General features: G+C 33.1%; 2 protein-coding genes across 5 annotated transcripts in view; both read right to left on the reverse strand.

Moving 5' to 3' along the window:
- Nucleotides 1-26998, reverse strand: part of LOC134686613 (GDP-fucose protein O-fucosyltransferase 1-like) — a 340651-nt gene that overhangs the window by 90612 nt on the left and 223041 nt on the right. The gene's annotated exons all lie outside the window — the stretch shown is intronic.
- On the reverse strand, nt 77-23682 carry LOC134686532 (uncharacterized). 4 transcript variants are annotated; one of them, XM_063546201.1, is made up of 12 exons: nt 23263-23682; nt 19530-19742; nt 18210-18325; nt 16297-16388; nt 15923-16015; nt 14793-15092; nt 11562-11636; nt 11007-11072; nt 8818-9681; nt 8324-8464; nt 3015-3206; nt 77-996 (listed from the first exon to the last, which is right to left on the reverse strand). In XM_063546201.1, the coding sequence occupies exons 1-12, from the start codon at nt 23437-23439 to the stop codon at nt 620-622; spliced, it is 2706 nt and encodes a 901-aa protein (XP_063402271.1). In that variant the 5' UTR covers nt 23440-23682; the 3' UTR covers nt 77-619. The 4 variants fall into 4 exon arrangements, with proteins under 4 accessions (XP_063402271.1, XP_063402286.1, XP_063402278.1 ...); XM_063546216.1 differs by lacking the exon at nt 14793-15092; XM_063546208.1 differs by lacking the exon at nt 11562-11636.

Raw genomic sequence — 26998 nt, forward strand, 5'->3', positions numbered from 1 at the left:
ATACGATGGCAGACACATTATATTGCTGAGAAAGACAAAGTAAAATAGAAACACAAGTGTTGCTTCATGAGTTCGGAACATTTATTCGTCATGGATTCGAACTAAAAAATCACATTGTAAAATAGCCTGGAAATTGACTGATTAAAGTACATTTATAATAGTACTGCAAAACGCTTTGCACAAATTTTGAAAATTGAATAAGTATGACAATTGTACATTGTGACTTGGGTTTCAATGGGACCACACATAAGTTGTCTCAATACTCTGAAACAAATACTAGAACTGTTGACTATTGCACTAACAATGCGTTTCGGAATAGAAGAAGTTCGCTTATTTAATTTCACCAACAGATTTCAGGCTTCGCATCATAAAACATAACGTATGGAGTAATGTCACAGTGTTTATCCAAGTTCAAATAAGTCATTTATACCTTCATTCAAATATTGATTGAAGAATAAATTACGTGGAAGGTGACATAACCACGGCATAAAACTTTAAAATAAAAATCCCTCAACATAAAACGTGCAAAAACACCGATCACATGTTTACGGTGAAACATATTGCACGAACTGTATACATTAAGTATACAACAAAAGACAGATTTAGAGAGTTAATTGCACTAACGACATGTGATACAAGTTAATCGACACATATCATCCACATATTCGTCTATTCCACAATATTGAGCCCACTGTTTGCATCGTTTATCGAAGTCTGTACATAGTCCGAATCCAGGAACACCTTGTGTACCTTGTCCAGGTATTTGAGTTGCTGCTTGTTGCTGGTTAAACCCTGTCGTTTGTGGATAATATGCTGCTGTTGTTGTAGGATATGTATTGTGCATTGGTGGTGGTGGGGTTCTACTTGGTGGATGTCTATTTGGATTTCTTTGATGATCAGTTCTAACTGTAATTGTAGACGGTGGATTAGAAGGAACTAAAGACGACTGAGGAGTTGTCGTTGGAGAGGCAGTTGTGTGAATTCCCTTTTCTGGCACTAAAAATAAAGTATGTTGCATTAAATTGTCGGGTATTTTATACACCACTAAGGCCGTGTTCACATTGACCTAAATTCGGTGTTGTGTTAGTGTAACTCACACGTAAACAAAAAACAATTGCGTTCCCATTGATAAAACTCAATGTTTACATGTAGTTTAAATCATGTTTTACCTACACACAGTCGATAGTCAATGTAGGCCTTGTGTAGGTTAAGTGCACAATACTAGGCATTAAGGACATTAGTTTTATCGTGAATATATTTAAAAAGGAAACTTTTTTTGAGTAAAATTTATAATTTTGATAATAATTAGTTGTCTAAATTTTACAGATTTTTTTTTGTTAAAAAATTTAACGTATTTTATTAACACCTAATCAAGACTCAAAGCAGCATTATTGCCGAACCCATAAGACAACAAACAATTGATTTTCGGGGGGGGGGGGGGGGCTATTATAGTTGAGTATAAAACATAAAGGCAAGGGGGTGGGGGTGGTGAGCTATGGATTTTGTTTTGGAAAAACGTTTCCAGTTTTTGGCCCTGAAAAAAAATTGGTTTGTTTCACCCTCAGCTACCACTATATATAATGCTAAAATTGATTTCGACTTGTCACCAAAATTTGTCCTGAAAAAAATCAATAGCTGGTGATCAAATACTTTTTTTCAATATTTAACACTATAATATATGGGGAAACTCTTGATTCAGAATATTTTTTTTTATCATCTGTATGACCATTTTTTATTTTATCAAATTGGGGATCGGAATATTTCCATTCTCATCCCCCACCCCCCTTTTGAAGTCAAATGGTTGTTCCCTTACCGCTAGAAAAAATTTCCAAATTCCAAATTCAGTTCTACGTAATGAACATTTAAATGACATACAGTTTACAAGTGGGAACAAATCTAATGTACAGGTAGCTAAACAAGGTGTATAGATGTGAACAAATGTAATGTGAAACCAGTGTACACTACACTAAACTAATTGTAAACATGTTTTCTCTACACGGCGTTTGGTGTGAACAGGGCCTAAATTGATGATACAATGTTTTTTAAATAGTTATATATAAATTAATGCAAGAAACTATTGGTTAAGAGTAAGCTATAATAGAAACATTATTAAATCTTTATTTATATTGTATTCTATATATATATCTCAACCTGTGTATCAGTATCAGCAATAAAAATAAATTCCCTTAATCAAATTTGACCTGATATTAGCGTAATAGACTTCTGTTTTGAAAAAAGTTTGCTTTTTAAGAAAAAAGAAAAAAAAGGAATAAGTAAGCAAGATCTATCAACCCTTCCGGAGCTGCCCGGTTTTTGATGGTGTTTGGGTAGTTAAGTCTTTGGTGTTCTGTGTAATATTTTGAAGGCTTGTTTGTTCTTTTGTCGTTTTTCGTTTTTGGCAAGGTTTGTCGTGGGTTTTTTTAGTTACCTTTGTGACATAAACTTGTATACTACCTATTCAAAGCTGATTGGTAACGGCAGTTTAAGACCTACTTCTGATGGTCTTGAAAGTATTTGCAATAAATTTAACGTTGCCATAAAATCGGGTGGTTTGGCACAACCTGGTTCATGTACCAAGTCACGAAAATGGCCATTGTTATATTAAAGTTCGTTTATGTGTGTTACATTTTAATGTTGTGATTCTGTTGTGTAGTTGTTTTCCTCTTATTTTTGATGCGTTTCCCTCAGTTTTAGTTTGTAACCCGGATTTGATTTTTTCTCAATCGATTGATGAGTTTCAAACAGAGGTATACTACTGTTGCCTTATTAAGCGTTATCGACAGCACTGATAATATCAGTGGTTTTATATTTCATATCTAAGACAAGTCTATAATTTTTGAAAGTACAACAATTATGTTAGAACCTCATTTAATCTCGAACATTTACTGCTATTTTATTTAACTAATAAAGCGTATGACCGAAGTACCGACCAAAAGAGGTGGCGTATTCCATAAAAACCTGACTTGTCTCATCATAAGCAATTTATTCAAAAAACGTTTCTATGACTATATTACCTATTGGTGGCATTGGTATAGTGCACGTACTGCATGTCATCCGACAATGATCGTGAACATACGGGTTACTTGTACAATAAACTTCCCAATGTTTACAATTTTTGTCCTGATCATAACATGTAGGGGGAGGAGGAACGGGAGTCGTGGTTGTTAATGGTACTGGTGCAGGAGGGACGTATATTGGACGTGGATCTACAATGAAACAAACAATACATTTTATTATTCAGATAACTATAATGAATATAATGTGTTTTATATCACCAAATTTTAACATTTTTTATGGAGTAGATATGCATTACCATTCCTAAGGGGGCTCGAGGGTATAAATCCATTTTTTTTTCAAATATAGAATTTTGCTGTTTTTTCTATGTATGAACTTCATAATATACTTAATGTAAAAATAAAATAGAATAGTAGGGTCACCGTTCATTTAAGCTTACAAACTGACTTCTGAGGAAGCATGCATGCTTGTCATTAGGATAATAGAGGCAAAATCGAAATGAAAAATAACTATATTACAGAAATTCCAAAAAAAGTTTATTTGAAAAAAATTATTAAAACATGTAGGTCACAAAACAATTAAGAAATAATTCCTTCATGTCATGCTCTATGCTCATTTTAACATGGATAGGCATTATATTTGTCGATATTTTACACTGAGCGTTAGCGAGGTGTAAAATGTGGTCAAATATAATGCCTACCCATGTTTAAATGAGCATAGAGCATGACATGATGGAATTATTTCGATTCTTATAGGACAAATGAAGTATTTTTATAGGTCGAAGCGTAAGAAAATACCAAATAAAAGTTTTTTTTTTCCATGTTTCCTCCCCGAGGAGTCTGTGCATTACAATTCATATTTGATAGTTTAAAAACCACGAGCAGGGTAAATATATGTTGTTTTATAAAAATATGTAATAAAAGTTTATGCTAGCTGCTTAAATGTATACATTTTAAAGGATAACGATGGAAATTACGTATATATACACAGTAAGTTCGTGCGCATGTGTCAAACATATTTTTTTATGCTCATTAGAACACGGCTTTGTTTACCTAGCGTAATAAGGACGTCATATTAGAATTGCATTTTTGCACCAAAGGGAGATAATTTGAAGCTTTTTCAACGATATAAACATTTTAAAAATCATCTTGGGACAAAATAAACTGATTTTTTTGGTTTTGGTTGATTTTTGTAGTATAACAAAAAGTAACAAATAATAGTGTATAAATAAAACTTGTGATGAAAACAAAACGTTTATTTATTTTCGAGATCTGTGTACCCGTCCCTCTAGCCTTCTCAACTGCTATTTTGTTAAGCTTTGACGAAGAATCGGCACCACATAACTGTAGCATAGTTGTGAGCTATGACCATATGTGTTTCCTGCAACACTGAAACTTTTTTACAGTTGATTTTAGATTTGATAATTCCAATTTTGTATGTCAAGCCTTATTTAATTAATGAGTAACGGAAAAATTACAAACCCGTTTTATAACGTCTTGAATATGAATTTTTGGACGTTTTGGGGATTTACTTTTCATTTGAACATGATGTTAGTGCATATTGTTTGAACTATAAGAAATACAATTTTATTTTGCAAACAAGAGCAGTTAAGAGTCAAAAGCCATCAATAGGTCTTCAAAACAGAAAAAAACATAATCCCGTTCCCGTGTCGGGCTTCAGTTGGCAACTTTTAAAATGTATACTAGTTCATAGAAAATGGACGTCATGCTTAACTCCGAAACAACCAAAAGACCAGAAATAAAAAAAAAAACCATACAAGACTAGCAACTGCTTGTGGTTCCTGACATAAGAAATGCGTAAAATGCCGCGGGATTAAACATATTTTGTGAGATCAAAAATATCTCCACCAAATGTAGAATAAATAAACACAGCAGTACCCCATAGTTTAACTCAGTGTTAAAGAAATCTGAGTCCGATGTTGACAGGAGAAACTTATCAAAATGACAATTTTAACACAAATTAACAAAGGACTACTAATCAACTGACATGCCTGCTCCAGAACTCAATTAAACTGATTGAAAGAGTGTGTCTTCATCACATGAAAATCTAGTAAAGTCCCTCCAGTTAGGGGTTAAGTAACATTTTCCTGTTCCTGGCTTGGTACATCCATTCATAAATAGAAAAGATTCTGTATCATACCAACAACTGGTTTAGGAATCTATGTGTCAATTTTCGGATGCAAAGACCCTTTGAGTGAATCGATATTAATTAAAGAGATGCAATCTTAAATGACCTGACAACAGTATCGAAATATATCCCTTCTGCATAAATCTGTTTAAAGGTTTGTCATTAAAATTGTTATTTAAAATAAGCTGCCGGTGTACAATACTGACAATAATAATACCTACCCATATTAAAATGAACAAAGAGCAGGACATGAAGGAATAAGTTTGTGATATTGAACACCCTGGTGTAATATTTTTTTTAAGTAAAACAGCGATTTCTTTCGATAAAATCAATTATATTGAAACATACATGAGCGAATCTTACAAGTTGAGATATATGAACACCATAAGATGGCATCAAGGGAACATCGTCTCTTTAAAAAAGGATAATTTTAAACAATAGGAAATGAAAAAAATATCTTGTTTATCGTAAAATTCCGTTTTAAGCTTTCCACGAAACATATAGATATCAAGATCCAAAAACGGGCAGTATTCGTTGCTGGTATTAGCTTTATGCAAAATCAGTTAAGCAGGATAAATCTCATAATTGTACATACTGAAATCGACATTATTTAGAGTCAATATGTTATCCCAATATCTAAAAGTGTTATAACGTTTTTGATTCAGATGTTGTTGTGATGGGTCTTTGCTAATTTTAGTCATATATAAATTGTAACTCGTAGCAATACAGAAACAGATCCACCATTATTGGTGCAAAGTGAGTCCTCATTTGAATTAATTTGAAATGTTTCGAACATAATAATGTTTTATAGTTGACATGCTGAAGCAATTGTGATATCCACAAGTATAAAACCCTGAAGACTTTAATGCACATAGAGTATCACCCAAAAGGAACACAGCAGTTAGCTAAGAGTAGTAACTGTGCATCGGGAAGATAATCTTAACCCTTAACAAAATTGATATTTCCACTTATGAATAATAGGTTTCAATATCAAAGTAATAGCTGGCCTACAGTCAGAACGGTCTATTGGGTTTGATATCCAGAGAGACTTGCGACAAACATCAAATCAACGTTACATCTTGTTTATAGTAAGGACTTGTCGTAGAGCTTCTGATACCCAGAGGGACCTGTAGTCCAACTCGCTATCAAAGTAATTTCTTGCATATAGTAATGTTTTGCTATTAAGTATTAAGCTAGTGATACCCAGAGGGACCTGTAGTCAAACTCGCTACCAAAGTTATATATTGCCTATAGTAATGTTTTGCTATAGGGCTAGTTATACCCAGAGGGACATGTAGTCCACCACGTACGCTACCAAAGAAATATACATTGCCTATAGTAATGTTTTGCTATTAAGCTAGTGATACCCAGAGAGACCGGTAGTCCACCACGCTACCAAAGTAATATCTTGCCTTTAATAATGTTTTGCTATTGGACTGGTGATACCAAGAGAGCCTGCAGTCCACCACAGTATCAAAGTGATAGTTTGCCTTCAGTAAAATTTTGCTATTAAGCTAGTGATATACAGAGGAACTTGTAGTCCACCACGCTACCAAAGTAATATACTGCCTTTAATAATGTTTTGCTATTGAACTAGTGATACCAAGAGAGCCTGCAGTCCACCACCGTATCAAAGTAATAGTTTGCCTACAGTAAGGTTTTGCTATTGAGCTATTGATACCTGAACGACATGTAGTTAACCACGCTATCATAGTGATATATTGTCTATAGAAGAAGGACGAAAGATACCAAAGGGACAGTCAAACTCATAAATCTAAAACAAACTGACAACGCCATGGCTTAAAATGAAAAAGACAAACAGAAAAAACAATAGTACACATGACACAACATAGAAAACTAAAGAATAAACAACACGAACCCCACCAAAAACTAGGGGTGATCTCAGGTGCTCCGGAAGAGTAAGCAGATCCTGCTCCACATGTGGCACCCGTCGTGTTGCTTATGTGATTACAAATCCGGTAAATAGTCTTATTCGGTAGGTCACATTAATGAAAGGTAAGAGGATTGTAGTTATGACGTAAGGAACATATCCGATATCATTTGTGAAACGGTTACTGTGGATTCATTAATATTCGTTGGATACCAATTTTCGTCGATTTCATGGGTACAAGAGAACCACGAATTTAAATGTTCAACGAATTATAAACATTCTAAATGGAATGTATGCAGACTTTGTCAAAACTACGAAATTGAATATCCACGAATATTCAGGTTTTCCTGAAACCACGAACATTGATACCCACGATAAATGAATCCACAGTATTCCATAACGGTCAACCAACTCGTGAAGGCGTCCGTAAAATTTACGAAGGGATGATTTCAACTTCACCATTTGGAACTCTTGGTTTAATAGCTTCCTTGTAATCAGCAACCCTCTATCAAGAAAATAATGATAGGAAATGCAAGCACGGGAATATCGTATCAATTGGGAGATATATACCCCGTATGCAGGTGCTGCTGGAATGTTGCTACTTAGAAATGGAAAGTTCACAATTGGAAAGCTGAAATCATCTCTTTTGTCGTAAAGTTTTGTTTTCTACCGACCCTCATTGTCAATTTCTAGATGTAAGTCAAGATATTAAGCCGACTTAACTGTATCTGTAGTATCCTTTATCTCTAGTTCGATGGGATAGATGCGTTCTACATAGTCACCAAATTTTGAATTGTTTAGTGAAAGAACATCATCTATATTGCGCAAAGTAGAGTTAAAGGATATTGCTCATTTCTTATCTTTCTTCCTAAGAAGTTCCTGCATGAAGTTAGCCTCATAATAATAAAGAAACAACTCGTCAAGTAGAGGTGCACAGTTTGTTCCCATTGGAATGCCGACAGTCTTTTGAAAAACACGTTCTCCGAACGTAACACATATGTTGTCAATCAATAAATCAAGCATCTTGATAATATCAGTACCAGAGAATTTTTTGTTTGAATCAGAGTGATTCTTTACAAAGATGGTTTGTAAAGATAGTAGTCACATGTCTTAGAACTTGTGATATCTAGAGAGCCGTGTAGTCCACCACAATTTCAAGTTACCACAAAAAGGGGAATATAATTTTCTGACAGTCTATACAAATTCGAAATGAATAACATTTTTTTTATTTAAAAAAAAGAAGGATATTTTAGTCATAAATGTATTTACCAACAAAGACATGTGCAGGCTGTGGAGCAGGCTGTGGAGCAGGTTGTGGACGTCTTTGTTCCTGATGCTGTTGATAAGCTGGCACTGGTGCGGGAGCTTGTGGAGGAGACCACTGTTTCTGGTATTGAGGGTACTGTTGGTCTGTGATATGAAATAAGAAAAAAATTGTGATAATTATATTTTTTATCTGATAAACAAGTATTAGACTGGTGTTTTTACATCTTTGGATTTACAGAATTTCTCAAAAAACCAAAATTGTATAGACTTAAAAGAGATATTTTTTCATAATGATTAACGACTGAAACTATAATCTCAATGTATTTTTCTATATGTTGTGTACATATACTCACACCACTTAAGAACATATATCAATTTTCTGAAAATGATTTTTGATTATTAAGTGTTTTGAATTAATGTGTATTTTTTTATGACTTTTCGATAATTTATCAAAATATTTTTTGAGAGAAAGTGCAGTTTTAATTACTATTGTTTACCTTGCGCCTGATAACCATTCGGATGGTATGGCTGTACAGATCCTTGTTGAATATGTGGTATCTGATTGGAGGTATTCACTGGATAAGGATTTTGATATTGTTGAGGAGCATAAGCAGGATTCTGATTAGTTGGTCTTTGATTAGTGTTAGGTTGGGGTCTATATTGTTGGTGGCCTCCTTGGGGAGACTGTTGTGTTTGTCTATATGGTTGTGGTACGGACTGGATTGCTTGCTGATGTTGTGGTACCGGTACTTGTTGGGATTGTTGCGGCTGTATATATGGCTGTGGTACGGACTGGATTGCTTGCTGATGTTGTGGTAACGGTACTTGTTGAGATTGTTGCGCCTGTATATATGGTTGTGGTGCTGACTGGACTGCTTGCTGATGTTGTGATACCGGTACTTGCTGGTATTGTTGCTGCTGTATATAAGGTTGTGGAGCTGGCTGGTAGTTTTGCTGAGACTGCTGTTTAGGTACGTGTTGTGATTGTTGTTGTGGCTGTCTGTATGGCTGAGGTGCTTGCTGTTGATGCTGTTGTTGCTGTTGTTGAGGGGCTTGGTGTACAGAGTGTTGTTGAGTGTTGACAGGAACGGGAGGTTGTGATTTTGGTTGTTGGTATTTAAAATGTGTTTGTTGTTGAAATACAGGTTTTGGTTGATGTTGAATTGGCGGCTGCTGCTGTTGTATTTGCTTTTGAACAGAATATTGTTGTTGGTGTTGGACAGGTGATGGCTGAGGATATTGTTGAACTCCATTAATCTGAGTTGAAGGTGCCGAACGCCCACCTGAATATGGATTTTGCTCTTGTCGTGGTTTTGTTGGTACAGGTTTCACACTTTTGATAATTGTATTTCCAGACAAAACTAAAACATTGAAAAATGTTAGTAGCAAAAATATTAGCTAAGGTGGTACTTAACACTACTGGGAGATAACTCTGTAAAGTCAGCTAAACGTTTTAATTACGTTGTGTTGTAAAAGGAATATTAAGCTTCTCAATGATCAAAATTGTTGTTTGTCAAACTGCTATATAACCAGTGTAATTTTTCTGACAAAACGGTTGATTCAAAATTTATGAAATTTTTAAAATTTTTGTAAAAGGGTCAAAGTAAGTGTCCAACTAATTTTAGTGCAAGTGTTGGGTACCACCTTAAAGTATGATTTTTGAAGAAATAAAATATACATTTCTGTTTATGAAGTTGCAGGAATATAGAACCGTACATGCTAAATAATTAATTGTGTATATAAATTAAGGCATTATTATGAATATATACCAAACACTAAAAAGCATCCGATAGTCAAATCAGATTTATATTCTTAGTAACTTCTGATGTCCCTTGTGTGAGCAAATATGAAAATTTGCATTCCCCAATAAAATTCATATTTTCCGAATGCAATTGAAATAAATGTCACTTTCGGATAAGATATACAACAGTATTAATTTTTTTCAAAAGGCTTTGCAAAATATTGTTAATAAGGGGCATTCTGCACCATAAAATCATTTTAACTATTTCAATTGGCATCCAATTTATCATTTGTATTGGTAACATGTAACAAAGAGACCACAACACTTAAACACATACGATTTTACCAATATGGATCGGAGTTATGTCGCTTTGTCAGACGAATATCACTTTTCGAACAACTTAATGTGACGAAAATGATAAATTACACAATTTCAAAATTGACTCGCCAAAACCCGTCTCAACATATCTTCACACAGCTATTTAGACTGAGTAAATTCTCAACATTTAAACCAAACACATGCACATCAGTAAAAGGTCAATACAATTGTCTATTGAAATGCGTACTTGATGACATTGTGTTTTTCTTGCCTACATAATTCACCTAAAGTAAGATAAAGTTAGAACGGGAGTATGAATGAAACATTAGATCTTTTTTTAATAGTTTGCTTAAAGTTTTTATACATTTTAATATACTAAAAATTTATATAATAAAATGATAGGTCATCGAACTTGTTTTACAAGCTACAGGTTGTGATAAATGACACATTTTATATGAATCTTACAAAGAGCAGCAAGACTGACTTCCGCTGGTTATGTATTCTTGAAATTTTATAAGTTGCCCAAATAGCCAATAAACTCATCATAGATACCAGGACTAAAACAGAGCCAGCCAACTATTTGATTAATTTAGCAGATCAAAACTATTCTAAGAAATATATTCATACCTGGAGTTGGAAGAAAACTTGTTTGATTGTTGTTTGATTTTGGTGGTGTCTTTACTGGCATCCAACCTAAAAATGGTAGTGTATGTATGTTAACCACGTCATACACGAACAGGCAAAATACACAATTGGATAACAGTCAGCATAATGTTAGATGTTTGTTTTTGATGATCTTGTGTTGATGCATGGATGTCATATTTATACTTTGTCCAATAGATATAGGAAGATGTGGTGTGAGTGCCAATGAGACAACTCTCCATCCAAATAACAATTTAAAAAGTAAACCATTATAGGTTTAAGTACGGCCTTCAATCTCTTCACATTTATTCCGCAATTTCTATTTCATAAAAGTAACAACTGCCAAATTGAAAAGGTTTACTAGTATTAGCGGGAATGCAAGTTTAAAACTTTTATCAATTATTTCCAAGTGTGTTGAGCTTGACTTTTCACAAACAGTAATTGCCCTGGTCAATAGAAATAGCGATATTAAAGAAAATTTAAGGTGATAGAAACACGTTTAAAGTTGTAATTTTTTTTTTAATTATGAATGTACTTTACCGGTTAGGACTTTTCCCGATATATACTGAACTTGAGCGGTTGCTTGAGGCTGAGGTGGGTGAGCTCGTTTTTGACCTAATAAGTGAAAAATACCTGCTATCAACACAAAATTAGTTCGACAATATATGATGTACTTTCATTCTACCTCTGTTGATATACAAACGTGAAATGGCAATTGTTAGTAAACAATAAAAAAAAAAGCATAAATATAAAACGAAACTTACTTCACACATTTCGAAACACTTTAATTTCATATTGCTAAATAAATAAATCTGAAAGACTATCAAATCAAAGATGACTATAGTTATCTTTATCAGTTACAAATAGTTCATCAAAAGTCATGACGACCACATCAGTTTTCTAGAACTATCGCAGAAAAATTGTAGTTCAACGGCTTCTTTTTTTGATAAATATACTTGGATGGAGAGTTGTCTCATTTGCACTCGTACCACATCTTCTTATATCTACAATCCTGGAAGTACAATAAAGGATTACACCAACCGCTGAATAATTTGAGTTAGAATGTCCCAAAGATATATGTGGATATACCTCTATAATCTTTTAGTAACTCCTTGATGTTAGATGGTAGTAAGTGATTGATTAATGAAACAACATTAGGTGTCTAACACACCGAAAATCCCGATTTTATCGTACCTTTTGGTATATAAATTGTTAATAAGAGATCAATGTTAGTGAGCATCGTATATCTGATCTTCCTATCTTATTTCTTCATTGGTAATTATATTATTGTTTCGGTGAAGATTTCATTGTCTCACAAAATTGTTAGTTCGAGTGTTGGAAGTTAACGTCGCATATCAGAAAGACAGTCAATGATAAATGCACATTAGAAATTGAACGATTATTGGATAGTTTCTTTGAATAAAAACACAAATCTTATGTCAAACTTTGCTTTGCATTGTCAGTGTTTGTCATGGATCTTTGGATTTGTATCAACATTACCACTCATGATGAAATCACTATCGTTCTTCACAATGTGGTTGTATTGCTAAATAGTGAGACATTTAATGGTTTTCCAGAAAACGGAACTTCCTTTATCTCCTTCAAATAGCATGAAAATAAACAATTTTGATAAAAACCTTCAGTTTTCTTAACCTAGAAATATTCATTTCTTTTTTAACATGTATGGTAATGTACAATCCCTACAGTTTCAATAATTAGAATGAAAGTAAGTCACACTTTACTTTTTTCCTTCATAATTTTACATTTTCCCTCTTATCTTTGATTTACGCTGTCTAACAGAAAATGAAAATCTGATTGTCTATAAGTACTATTTGTTATAGCTAGAATGAAATTCAAAACAGTGTGGCTGTGGCCATTGATTGACACATTAAATTCATCCATTGACTAGGACAATTTAGGTGAAAGTTTGTATGTAACGACCACTGATCACTATACACTCTAAAGACTCTTAAACTACGGGGTCACCAAAGGTTCTCAACACCTAAATAAAGTAATTCGAAAAATTAATCAGAAATAACACGATGTTTTGATTTATATCAATTATATAAATCAAAACATAAAGATTATTCCTGATTAATTTTTCGAATTATTTTATAATCAAAGGCGTTTAGAAACCTTTGGTGACCCCACAGTTTAAACGTCTATCGTAGGTACGTCGTGAACAGTGGTCGTTACAGACAAACGTTCACGTCAATTGTCCCAGTCAATGGATGAATTTAATCTGTCAATCAATAGCCACAGCCACACTGTTTTGAATTTCATTCTATAAGAAAATGGCTTTACCAATTCAGGAAAGTGACAGTTGTCCATTCGATTTATTCGTATGAGGTTAAGATTTTGCCATTTGATTAAGGACTTTTCTTATTGAATTTTCCGCGGAGTTCAGTATTTTTGTGATTTTACTTTTAACATTATAGCGATATAAAAATTGACAATGAGGGTCGGTTGAAAACAAAACTTTACGACAAAAGAGATGATTTCAGCTTTCTAATTGTGAACTTACCATTTCTAAGTAGCAACATTTCAGCAGCACTTGAATACGGGGTATATATATCTCCCCATTGATACGATATTCCCGTGCTTGTTTTTCCTATCATGATTTTATTAATGAAGGGTCGCTGCTCATAAGAAATGTATTAAACCAAGAGTTCCAGATAGTGAAGTTGAAATCATCCCTTCGTTAATTTTACGGACGCCATAACCAGATGGTTGGCCGTTAAAATAACCGTTTCACAGATGATATCGGATATGTGCCTTACGTCGTAACTACAATCCCCTTCATGAATGTGACCTACCGAATTAGACTATTAACCAGATTTGTTATAACATGAACAACACGACGGGTGCCACATGTGGAGCAGGATCTGCTTTCCCCTTCGGAGCACCTGATATCACCCCTAGTTTTTTGTGGGGTTCGTGTTGCTTATTCTTTAGTTTTCTATGTTGTGTCATGTGTTCTATTGTTTGTCTGTTTGTCTTTTCATTTTAGGCCATAGCGTTGTCAGTTTGATGAGTTTGGCTGTCCCTCTGGTATCTTTCGTCCTTCTTTTCCAAGACATTTAAACCTGTTTCACATAATTTGTGTGTTATAATTGTCCCATTAAAATGAGAATCATTTGTATACGGCCCGACGTGCATCATTTTGAAAAGTTTGTAAATATTTGCGAAGTAAATTTAGAGAAGAAGATGGATTATGATATTCCATAGATTTAAATGTAATCTTTCCGCTTTTTATAAAGTCATGTTTGTCACCTCGACTTATATAATTGAGGATCTTTTGTTGAGTCCTCTAATCATCAATACCCTATACTATTTTCAATCATATCGTCTTGTTGTTTCATGTTAGAAGAGATTTGAAAATCATCCAACAAGAATCGACGATTCCCTCTGGTGGTCGTGACTGTGTTCGTCCAGTCAAACCAAATATAGTTTTTAAAAAAGGGACGAAAGATACCAGTGGAACAGTCAAACTCATAAATCGAAAATAAACTGAAAACACCAAGGCTAAAAATGAAAAGGACAAACAATAGTACACATGACAAAACATAGAAAACAAAAGAATAATTTTGAACAGGCGGTTTCAGGTAATAAATTGTAAATGTAAAAAGTTTGAACAATAAACGACAGATTATACAAAAGATTGGTCATGTGATCTAACACTCTGAACAAGAGAGACGAAAATGCTGTAGAATATTATAAAGATTATATTATACATGTACGTATATATTCGATTATAGTGCTGTGAATTACTTTGATATGGTTGTGGCTGATATTGACCAACAGGTGCTCCCGGATTATGAGGTGGTCCCGGAGGATGCAGTTGTTGCCGTGGAGGATGCGCTGGTTGTCGACCAGGTTGAGTTGGTTGTCGCGGAGGATGAGCTGCTGGTCTTGGTTGTTGATTTATTGCTGGTCTCGATGGATGATTGGCCGCTGGTTGGTATCTGTACCCAGGAGGTGGTTGAGCGTTTGGACCTGATTTTTGTCTGTTTGCGTGAGGATGAGCTGAATGGGAGGTGTGTCTGAGTTGTGTTGGAGGTGGTGGTGCCCCTTGTTTTTGGTAAAATATTGTATGATATTAATATAAAAGATCACATGGAAGTTGTTGGGGGTGAGAACGTTTACTTTTGCAAACTTGATTACTTTGCTATTTTAACTATTTTATAAGACCAAAATTGTTTATTGTAAGTTTTGCAAATAAAGAAGTTATTATTTATAAAGCTTCTTATACCACTTTGAATTATTCCGTTTCAAATGAAAACAATATTTTGGTAACGAGGAAAAAACCTGTTGATCTATTGAATCGTGTACTTGTTTCAAACGTTAGAATAAAGACAGTGACTTGAATGGAAATCAAACTTTTGCTTGTTAGTCTGATTTGATGTAATATTCTTGGACCAACGCTTTAAAGATTTTAAGGTAGCAAACAGTTAGCCAAAAATCAGTTTTCATAATCAAGCTAAATTTAAACACGTATGACAGTTAGTAACTACTTAGACATAATTTGAATTGAGTGTATTATAATTTAGCTTTTTAAGTTACGTGAAGTTTTGTATCTCAATATGTAGATTGTAAGTCTTTCCATCTATGTATGCATTACCTATTGACATAAACCATTTTAAGTAATTGATATGATACGTTTGCAAACAATTATTATTTGCATTTTGTCTATTATTTACACAATAATCACCATTTTTGAAATGTGCATTATCTAATTTTTGAATTGCATATCATTGAATTCAAATCTGCACCACAAACTAATAACATGTGCATTTTCAATACTACCATCTGCATTGCTAAAAATGAGTATTACAAATATTAACATGTGCATTACGTCTTTCCTTCACCATGACTGAACACTAACACACGTGTTTACTTACGGTTAACTCTAGGTGCTGGTTTTGGTCTAGTATTATGAGGAGGTACTGGGCGTGGATTATTATGACGCATATACCGTTCTGCCGCTGCTCCTTCTATAAGTTAACACAAAACGTGTTTTAATTAATAATTCAATGTATGTTTCTAGCCTAACAGTGATCTGTTGCTAACTACAACTATTTCTGTTACTGAACGTCCCATGCAAGCATTTGACTATTTTACATTGAAATAGACAATGCTTGGTAATTATCAATTAAATATAAATTAATATGAAACAAAAACAAAAACCCATAACAATTATATTTGTATTCAATTAAAATGTAACTGGGAAAAAACAATTGTATGATTTTGATTCAACACGAAAAAATATACATACTACCGCAAAGTGTCCGGCTACATGAATATCCCGGTTTACAAGCACCACATGGTTTACCATGAGTATAGGGCATCTGTCCTATTATATTTCCTCTGTAAAAAATAGATACATATTAAGATAAAGCCTAAATCTGCATAAAATAATGTTTCCTGTGTCAATTGCTAGTCTTGCTTACAGTCATCACTTATAAGTTTGAAACGAATATTCCGACTCGCCAACGTTCTGCAAACCAAATTTTCAACATAAGACAAAGTTAGGAATATGACTGTTGTTACCCATTCTTTTGAATGTTTTAGCAGTAGATTTTTCCTTTCAAATTTACCTCAGAGTTCAGTATTTTTTATAATTTACTTTTTATACAGTAAAAGATACAGTGCTTGTGGTTTTGCTAGATACATTGAAGAATATGGTGTAAGTTATCAAAACAGAGTAATAGAGGGACGAAAGATACGATAGGGGCAGTCAAACTCATAAATCTAAAAAAAGCTGACAACGCCATGACTAAAAATGAAAAGGACAAACAGACAAACAATAGTACACATGACACAACATAGAAAACTTAAGAATAAACAACACGAACCCCACCAAAAACTAGGGGTGATCTCAGGTGCTCCGGAAGGTTAAGCAGATCTTGCTCCACATGTGGCACCCGTCGTGTTGCTTATGAGATAACAAATCCGGTAAGTGCTTAGTAGTCTAATTTGGTAGGTCACATTTATGAAAGGGGAGGGGATTGTAGTTACGACGTAAGGAACATAACTGTTGAACTTAGTGTGGGTGTTCTATGCAGACATCGTCTGCTATCAATACCCCTCCGAGAACCCGCTGACATCCAGTCTTATTTACAGATCGCTTTATTGTTAACCCTTTTCAGTTTATATTGTAATGGTTAATCGCAGCTGATGATGTTTATATACACTGTATTTTAAAATATGTGTATGAATATAAACTTATAGTTGGTAACCAACTGGCTCCTCTTCTCTACAACGTACTTTATATCATACAAGGGGCTCAAGAAGAATAAAAATAAGATAGAACTGTCCTTAAACTTTAAATGCTGCTATGTAAACTATGTCCTTTTTTTGAATTTTTTGAAATACCAAGGCTTTTCTACTTCAGGCATAGATTACCTTAGCTGTATTTGGCAAGACTTTCAGGAATTTGGGTCCTCAATTCTCTTCAACTTCGTACTTTATTAGGCCTTTTTAACTTTTTTGGATTCGAGCGTCACTGATGAGTCTTTTGTAGACGAAACGCGCGTCTGGCGTATATACTAAATATAGTCCTAGTATCTATGGTGATTTTACTTATTGAATAATGTAAAGTGAGGTGATCATATTGATTGCATTTATCCAATTTAACTAGTAAAAAGGGATATCTCAGATAAATAAAGTATGGTTCATATCTTCAATTTCAACAAAAAAATTATAGTGAGGATTGGTTTAGAGCTATATTTTATGACAAGAAATTATTTAAATTGTCCTATTGTGATCTTTTTATTTGTATGCATCATTATTTCATTCGTTTCTGCATGTTAAGATATATCTCTAAGTTGATATGATGGCTCTTGCTATCATGATTGTCTTGATAGACGGTTTGTGCTTGCAAGAAGGCCATTTAACCAAAGTAGCTCAATTATAGTCACACTATAGTCTAGTTTTCCGAAACACATTATTTTCTACTCGGTTATTGTCAGGGTTATGTTGTTCAATTTTGGTTCCTTTGAACAAATTATGGCCAGTTTGTCTATTTTCTTTTAGCTATGATGTTTTTCTGTATTTCTTATTGTCGCCTTCATATTTGTTCCCCTTTTTACTTGTCGTTGTTAAAACTATTCCTCCACATGCATTGTTTGGTCATTCAGTTATTTTATGGCATTTGTTGATTTTTTATAATTATAATAAATTACATACTGTGGATTGTAATAACAAACCAACATCCAACCATTTGGTATAAACTCTTCTGCCAAAAATAAAGTTGTACAACGTTTGAAGGCGCATCCTATTTCTTCAGATTCTGCCCAAACAACCTAATTAAAATTAAGCAAACATTTACATGGTAATAATATATGAGATTACCCTGACTGGAAGCAACATAGTAAGATTTTCTCATTGCTCTATACAGTCACCAAAAACTTTGCTAATGTCAAGTAATCAACTATAAGAGTTTCGTCATGGTTGTAAGAATATTTCGACAGTTGTGGTCCTTGGTATTAGAAAAATGGTTATATCGATTTTACGAACTTTTTGTACAATTCTTCAATTCTAAATATTTTTCAAGATATATCTATATCAATGATACAAAAACCTCAAGACAAGAATTTGGTCTGGTTGTTAAGCATATTATATGTAATGTTTAAAGTATGTATTATGTATAACAATTATATAAAATTGTTGCGTTTAAAAAGTCAAATGCTATCCTATATTTCCGAGTAAAACGTTTTAAAAAATCTCAAACAGTCTAAAATGTAACTAAATTCAAATTTATATACGCGAGAATAAAATAATAGGAAACTTGTTAGGTAATCAAATACTATATATTAAGTATATCACACCACAAAAAAATGTGTTTTTGTCATTTGTAGAATTTGGTATTTCTCATTTGACTAGAAACTTAAGAATGCAAATATTCTTTTCAGACTTACACTTAAGTATAATCATATAAATTTGTGACACTATAATAAACTAATTATAACGTTGATTTTTATTCTTATTTTTTTAATAATAATTTTTCTCAAGAAATGTTTGCGTGTTAGACAGGCCTGATTCATCGTTATTATCATACCTAAAAATCAATTATTTCTTTGTTTTTATGTAAATCGGGATTTACAAATTGTCAGATTTTACTGTTTTTGCATTTGTACTATATAAATAATAAATAAAAATAAATGATCAGAGAAAAAAACAAATCGATCATTATTATTTAGCGGAAATTTTCACAAATATTCGACTTTTTATTACATTATGAAATATTTGTCAAAGAAATTTGTGACTATAAATCTAATTAAAAAAAGATATTTAAAACTGATTCATAAAAATGAAGTTTTTAGACTAAAAGTGTTATAATAGATCATTATGAACTTGTTTGAATGATTCAGTTAGAGTTGATACAACCATTAAATTGACAACATTGTCATAATATTATATCGCATTAATGCTTGGTCGATAAAAATGTTGGCAGGTTAACAAAACTTGCACTAAACTTTAAAGTAATTATTAAGAAACAAGACATACCTGTGTGTAATGACAAGCTTCTGAACAATCAGGTGTGAATTTCCAGCTCATCTTTTCAAAGTACCATTCACTGATAGCCCGTTCTATAAGAACATCATCAGGCAAAAAAGATTCAGCTTTAAATACGTTCTCTCCCCATTTACCATATGCATGTGCATATCTACATTTACCAGCCCAGGCTTGAGCATCATTCTGCAATTTTCGACTCCATCTCTATTTAAGGAAACAATTTATATATACATAAACATTAACATCGTTATACACGAGATGATAGATAATTCTTTTATAAACCTGCATTTTATCTTTTAAGAATGATTTGCATGAAATTTGCTGCTGTGTTGTATGATACATTTTATCCTTTCCCTCTATCTATAAAATTCGTAAATGAATAAATCTGACTATTGAATTTACATACGCTATACATCATAGTGGTGTATCTACCCAAAGAAGAGAGGCGAAAGATAGTAAATGGACATTCGAGCTTTAAGTCAAAAACAAACTGACAACATCAGGACAAATCAATATCATACACTTATTGACTGGGTGTGAGGGTAATAGCAAGTTTGTTGTCCCTGAGATACCAACTATTGCTCGAGGCAAAGCCGAGAGCAATAGTTGGTATGCGAAGAGACAACATACTTGCTATTACTCACACAACCAGTCATTAGGTGTTTTATTATACTGAACAACAAAGTCATTAAGGGTTTGTATATACCAAATTAACTAATTTTCTAAAAGTGTACAAATATCATCTGAAAGAAAAGAAAAAAAATGTCACATAACTTGACATGCACAAGATGAACTAAACGTTTGTTTTATAGTTCTTCTTGTATTTGTAAATATTTCATTAATTGCAATCAAGACTAGAAAAACTTGTGTTAAATTTCCGTGCATATGATACCTTTAAGCTAAAGTACACCAAACGCAAATTCACTTTTAGAATACGACTACAGAACCCATATTATGAATAAGGTATTATATTTTAGATCTTTAAAAAATGCGCGTAAAGATTTTCTCTCTCTTATAATTGCTTCTTGTAAGTGAAATTATAATTGACACAAACAGATATACGGTTTACAATATTAGAGTTTGACGTTTCCAAGCAAAATAGTCAATGACATCATTATTGTCCAATGACAAATAAGCATGAACATGTACGGGAAAGATGCTTATGAAACTATTAACCAGGGGCCGGTTTCACGAAGCTATCCTAAGACATGTCATAAGACATTCCTTAGGACATGTCTTATGATCCTCTTATGACTATCCTAGGACATATCTCAGACCTCGTCTCGAAGCTGTCTTAGGATGATCTTAGCTAAGACATCATAAACCTGTCGCAAGTTCTTTAAATTTTCAAATATAAATATGATTTACGGAAAAAAATCATGTAAATGTAGTATGTCTTACAATACATTATTCTAAACGTATTTCTCAATATAAATGACATAATTTGCAAAATAAATATAAAAAAAGTAAAAGTCATTTATTTATAAATTATCTTCAAACAATACATCAATATAAGTATGAAATTTTTAATGAAATTTAAGAAAACAAGAATATAAAATGATATTTTTTTTGGTACAAGTGAGTTGAATTCAATTTCGACTTTATTGGTTATAAAAGGTTAAGGGATAAAATCGTGCAATCTTGATATCAATTATACATCGAATTTACATTGTTGACAAATCATGATAATCCGTCAATCTAGAAAAAATACGTTAAAAGCAGGAACAGGAGAATAGATAATTAGATGATAATAAGATCTTTTTTTCAAAATTAATATAAAAAATAATTGTAATTTGTATAAATAAACGTATAACTATCCTAAGACCATCATAAGACACCTCTCGAGTTGTCCTAACTTTATGACCAACTTTAAGAGATGTCCTAATTTAGGACCACTTTGTGAAACCCACTTAGGACTAAGATATGTCGTAAGACCATCCTAAGACATGTCTTAGTCCTAAGACAGCTTCGTGAAACTGGGCCCAGGGTAATAGTCTTTAAAACTATTGACTGGCAAATAGTCTATGGAATGAAATAGCACAACTATCTCATTATTTTTTTATTTAGAAAAAACATACTGAAGTATAATAACACTGAATATTTCAAATTGTGGTGACTGTTTTATTAGCCGGTGTGTTTGGAAATTATATCAAGTTAAGTCTGCTTCAAACCTCTAAAAAATCACAATGGGGTAGGGTTGAGGGCTAAACATAACACCGAAAGAAATAACAATGTTCCTATTGTAAACTTTCAATTTATGCTTAACAACAGTCCAACGGCACCTGTGCAAATGTAAAAATACCGGTATCTCAAAGTTGATACGATTTCAACGGCATGCGTGCCCTATCTTGATATTCCGATTATATTATTGCTAATAAAAGGGAAACTATTAAACCATGGGTTTTACATAGAAAAGTTGGTGTCATTTATAACACATATCACAGATGACTACGGATACATTGTATTTTACACTTGTCGTTATATCTACCAGCACATATCAATATTGATCATACTATCGGTATCTTCAAAAATACAATGAAGAATTTGCGTTACTAATTTTTTTCAAGCTTCAAGCTGTGAAGTTGTTGCAAATATGATGCATTGGAAGGCCACCTTTTTGTGTAAATAGAAAGACAACTACACACTATATACGATATATTTATGAATCTGAATTCGAGAATAGTGTAACTTTAATGTGCTTTCAGAAAAAAGAAAGACCAAGAGAGTATTTTGGTCAACAATTAAGGCAACAGTAGTATACCGCTGTTCAAAATTCATAAACCGATATAGAAAAAACAAATCCGGTTTATAAACTAAAGTCTATTTTGCTTCTCTGTACAATCCTTTATAAGCTGTTTTATAGAATTTTCTAAGCTATCTCCACTTATATTAAAAACAATTAATCAAACAATATATCATTCAAGACCAAAATAACAAAGTTACCATATAGCTATATGCAATTTACGTCCGATTAAGGCGACATTACATGACCAATGTTCAGAGAAAACAGGAAAAGAAAAATCAAGGAAATACAGACTGCAGGAATAGCACGAACTCCAAAAAGAACGAGACGAGACCGGATGCATCGAAAGAATAACCATTCCCTGCTATAAATTGACACTCGCCGTGCCGATTCTCACTTAATAAAAAAAAAAAATCATAAAAAATTGAACTCCGAGGAAAATTCAAAAATTAATGGCAAAATCATAAGCTCAAACACATCAAAGAACATCAAAAGAATGGATAATAACTGTCATATTCCTAACTTGTTACAGGCATTTTCTTACATAGAAAATGATGGATTGAACCTGGTTTAAAAGTTAGCTTAACCTCTCACTTGTATGGCAGTTGCATCAAATTCAAATATATTGACAACGTTGCGTGAACAAAACAAACATATATCACCGTTGGAATCTCAATGAGACATTTTTCAAAGAAATTTACAGGTGAAAATAGAGGGTTGCCTAATGAGTCTAACTGTTGGTAGATATAAATAAATAAAGAAAATACAAAATCAACAAAGAGACGACAACCACATGTACAGGTGTTCAATAGGAATTGCTCAATGAATCCAACCGAAACGAGCTTGCTTTCTTTTTTTTAAACTGGAAATCAGTTTACTCGTAGTGCTCCTTTTATATTCTAAATTAAACGAGAGACAGAGAACATTTGAACGCTTAAGGTCTACGAAAAAAAGGATGAATGACTTATATACAGTACTTGCCAGTTGTTTCATATTTGATGCTCCTTCACTTCTCCGGTAGTCATTATGTAACTTTAGAATTTTGTTCATAAATTTTGGTGTCATTATTCCTCCTGGCTTTATCTGTGCATTGGTAGAATGGAAACTCAAAATTCCAACAACAGTTATTAACGCGCTCCATGAATTTATAATATACATTACATACAGTGTTGCTTATTAGTGCTACTTCCGGAGTGATGAACGAGACACAAGTCTATTTTGTATTCAGCTCATGAAATAGATGTCACGCTTTGAACTGTAAACTGGACCTCTGAATGTTTAGCTGTTCTTTCTACGGATATTTCTCAAAAAGTGCAGGTCTGACGAAAAACAGTGTTGGTGACGTAATAAAAGTAGCCATATAAATTCATATTTATTGACTAAACTTTGACATTTGTTGTATTATCGTCTAACCACAAGGGGAAATTAATATGCACTGAATTAATTAAATAATTATTTAATTAACGACGTGCCATAAAATATGTCTTAACATTCATTCTACAAATGAAATGTCGTAGTCTATATATATTTACACATATATTTATAAACGCATGATGGATTGTTTACCTAAAAACATTTGTAGAAACTTCAAAAAAACAAAAGGATCGGCTGTGGTCATCAATTGAAGTTGGACAGACAACACAATGTATTAAAATTAAATAATAAAAAGAGAAAAGATTGTTAACAGATTATAAGCATTAGACAGAAAACTATAATTTCGACACAACGATTCGTATCAGAACGTCAAGATCGTGTGGAACAAAGGAGCTCGTTAAAAATATTAATTTCCTGCTCCACTAGTTGCACTAGTGTTTGGAATAGAGCCATTTATACATTCAAATGTTTACATGATGAGTCAGTTATATTTGTTATTCTCGTGGGATTTTTTCTGATGCTCGGACCGTTTCTGTGTGTGTTACATTTAAGTGTTATGCCGTTGTTCTCCTCTTATATTTAATGCGTTTTCTTCGGTTTAAGTTTGTTATCCCGATTTTGGTTTTTTGTCCATGGATTTATGAGTTTTGAACAGCGGTATACTACTGTTGACTTTATTTATATACTTCTTTCTCAGATCAATTAATTTAAAGATATCTGGAGGGTAATTACAATTTGTTTGAAGATATTTTACTTTAAAAAAAAAAAGATAAAGACAAAAACGAATATAAATCTGCTAGTCTACCAGAAAAAAATCCGGTACATCACGACCACAAACTCGGGAATATCAGGTGCTCGGTGAGGATAAGCAGATCCTGCTTCACATGTTGCATCTCTCGTGTTGCTCATAGACGTACGAACCTGGTGGATTCGTTAGATCACACGTGATAAAAAGAGGACGGAAGTGTGGTTATAACAATTGGAACTTATCGGTCGTCATCTGTGAACTAGATATTCCATCACGGACACACAACTCGTGATGTCGTCCGTAAACTTTTCAAAGGGATGATTACAACTTTAATTGGAACTCTTGAACTTCTTTTCGAACAGCAACACTCTATGATAGAAATCATGATAGAAAATACAAGCTCTGAATAGCTCATCAACTGAGATATATATATACACTTTATGCAGGCGCTGCTGTTATGTTCCTACATAGAAATTGACGGTTCACAATCATGAAGCAGAAACATCTCTTTTGTCATAAACTTTGTTCCAAGCCGACCCTCATTGTCAATTTCTATATGTAAGTTAAGACGATGAGACAGACTGAACTGAATCTGTTTCATCTTTTATTTCCAGCTCGATGGGACAGATGCGTCAAATTATTCAAAAGACTTTAAAATATTTAGTGAGAGGACATCATTAAAGTTTGTTCCCATGGGAGTGCTGACATAATACCTATGTTGTCATCAAGAAATCATGCATCTTAATTATACTAGTTATATGAATCAGAGTGATTGTTGTCACTGATGAGTCTTTTCAGTCAGGATTCTTCTTCGTCAAAATTATCTCCCCATTACGCCAGTTCATTTTCACAATCGTAGAAACGGTAACCATTGTAGGGATGACGCGCTACCAATTTTCCTCTTGGAAACCGATAAATTTATCCACATTGCACAATTGCGATCCTAATATGTCATTTTTAAAGACAAATGTATCAACCAGCTAATCAGCATCAGTTAATAATCTTGTCTGCATTGATTCAACTTAAAACTATAATTGTCTGATCGGTTGTCAGGTGGAATTTTCGAAAACTCATAAACATTTAAAAAAAATCTAATTAAATATTTCGTCGAAGGGCAGACTAGATTTTTTTAGTGTATGAAGACTATAAACTCTAGTTATCACACACAAAAAAAATATAATTTTTTGATGATATGCATTTTCATCATCCAACTTGAAAGACTGTCGTCAAGTACTTTCAGTAAGAAAATAGCTATTCTAACACACCTTCTCTGTTTTTGTGGCTCATTACATAGGTATTTCACTTGACCCATATATTTCATCTTATTTTGTGTTATAAAGTCAACCTGTATCTTTAATACATAAAAATGATAGAATCTGAAGCGAGACGATGTATGAAATATTCTTACTTTGTACGATACCAAGACAAAATACTCAACTCAAACACGCCCTAACATAAAAAGGTGCACTCGATTTCCTATTTTCGATACAATTGTTACCCATTTTTTGGAATTTTTTCTTCAGTCACATAATGGAAGGGCAGATACGAAAATTACTGAACTAATAGATTGATATGTTTTCCGTCCGTGGTAATTTTTTAAAAAAATCGGAGGTTATGCATTTTCTTCATCCAACTTAAAAGATACCCATGTCGTCGACTTGATATCTAATTGTTCTGCTTAACTATGTACTAGATAAATTGAAAACTTATGCAAATGGTGTTTTTAAAATAAAACACCTCGTGATTGAGAAGAAAATTGCAATTTTGTTTGTTTCTATTAACTTTTAAAAATTTTGTCACTATAGTAAACAATACAGTAAACATTTATCGCCTTCTCTATAACAAAGAGCTTCGATTCTTTTGTTCTATTTCAACCTGGTTTCCGACTGTTTTGTAGACGAAACGCAATCAAATACAAAATTTCCATCCTGGTATCTATGATTAATCAATTCACTAAGACAAAGAAATAGTACATGTATCTATCTGCAAGTCACGAAAATGATCATTGTTAAATTATTATTCGTTTCTGTGTGTTTTGCATTTTAGTGCTGTGTTTCTGTTGTGTCGTAGTACCGTTATATTCGATGTGTTAGTTTTTAACCCGGATTTGTTTTTCTTTCAATCTATTTATGAATTTCGAACAGCGGGATACTACTGTTGTCTTTATTTGGCTACTCTATACCTGTTTTATGAAACAAAGCAGGACAAATTCTTTTAGTTTGGTAATTGAGTAAAGGATAGAATATGTCTTAAAACTACTGCGAGAGGTTTGAGACTTGGATTGCATTTATTCTAAAAGGTCTTTGTAATCTTTAGTATCTTCATTCTGATTTACGTCACTCCTAGATTATGCAGTTTTACAATACCTTTGAAGCCCAGCTTTAATTGGGGATAACATTGATTTTAAAGCTTAAAAAGAAGTTTCTTTGAGCACTTGGATGACCCAGCATTTTTTTTAAGGGTAACTATATGGTCCAAGTATCCAATACAGTCATGAAGCTCTAGTACTTCATATTTGGTTTAAGGTCTAAAGGAAAACAGAAAACACAACGTATGAATTTTCGCAATTTCCTCCTTGTTTAGTATTGTGAGATA

Source organism: Mytilus trossulus, chromosome 1, assembly GCF_036588685.1.
Source record: "Mytilus trossulus isolate FHL-02 chromosome 1, PNRI_Mtr1.1.1.hap1, whole genome shotgun sequence".
NCBI classification, from domain to species: domain Eukaryota; kingdom Metazoa; phylum Mollusca; class Bivalvia; order Mytilida; family Mytilidae; genus Mytilus; species Mytilus trossulus.

Excerpts from the sequence above, each read along its gene's own strand:
- LOC134686532 (XM_063546201.1), bottom strand. The coding sequence starts at position 23,439 with ATGTATATTATAAATTCATGGAGCGCGTTAATAACTGTTGTTGGAATT. Across the intron at positions 16,016-16,296 it reads TAGCCGGACACTTTGCGGTA|AAGGAGCAGCGGCAGAACGG; the intron begins GTATGTATATTT and ends GTTAACTTATAG. Across the intron at positions 8,465-8,817 it reads GAATGGTTATCAGGCGCAAG|ACCAACAGTACCCTCAATAC; the intron begins GTAAACAATAGT and ends TTCATATCACAG.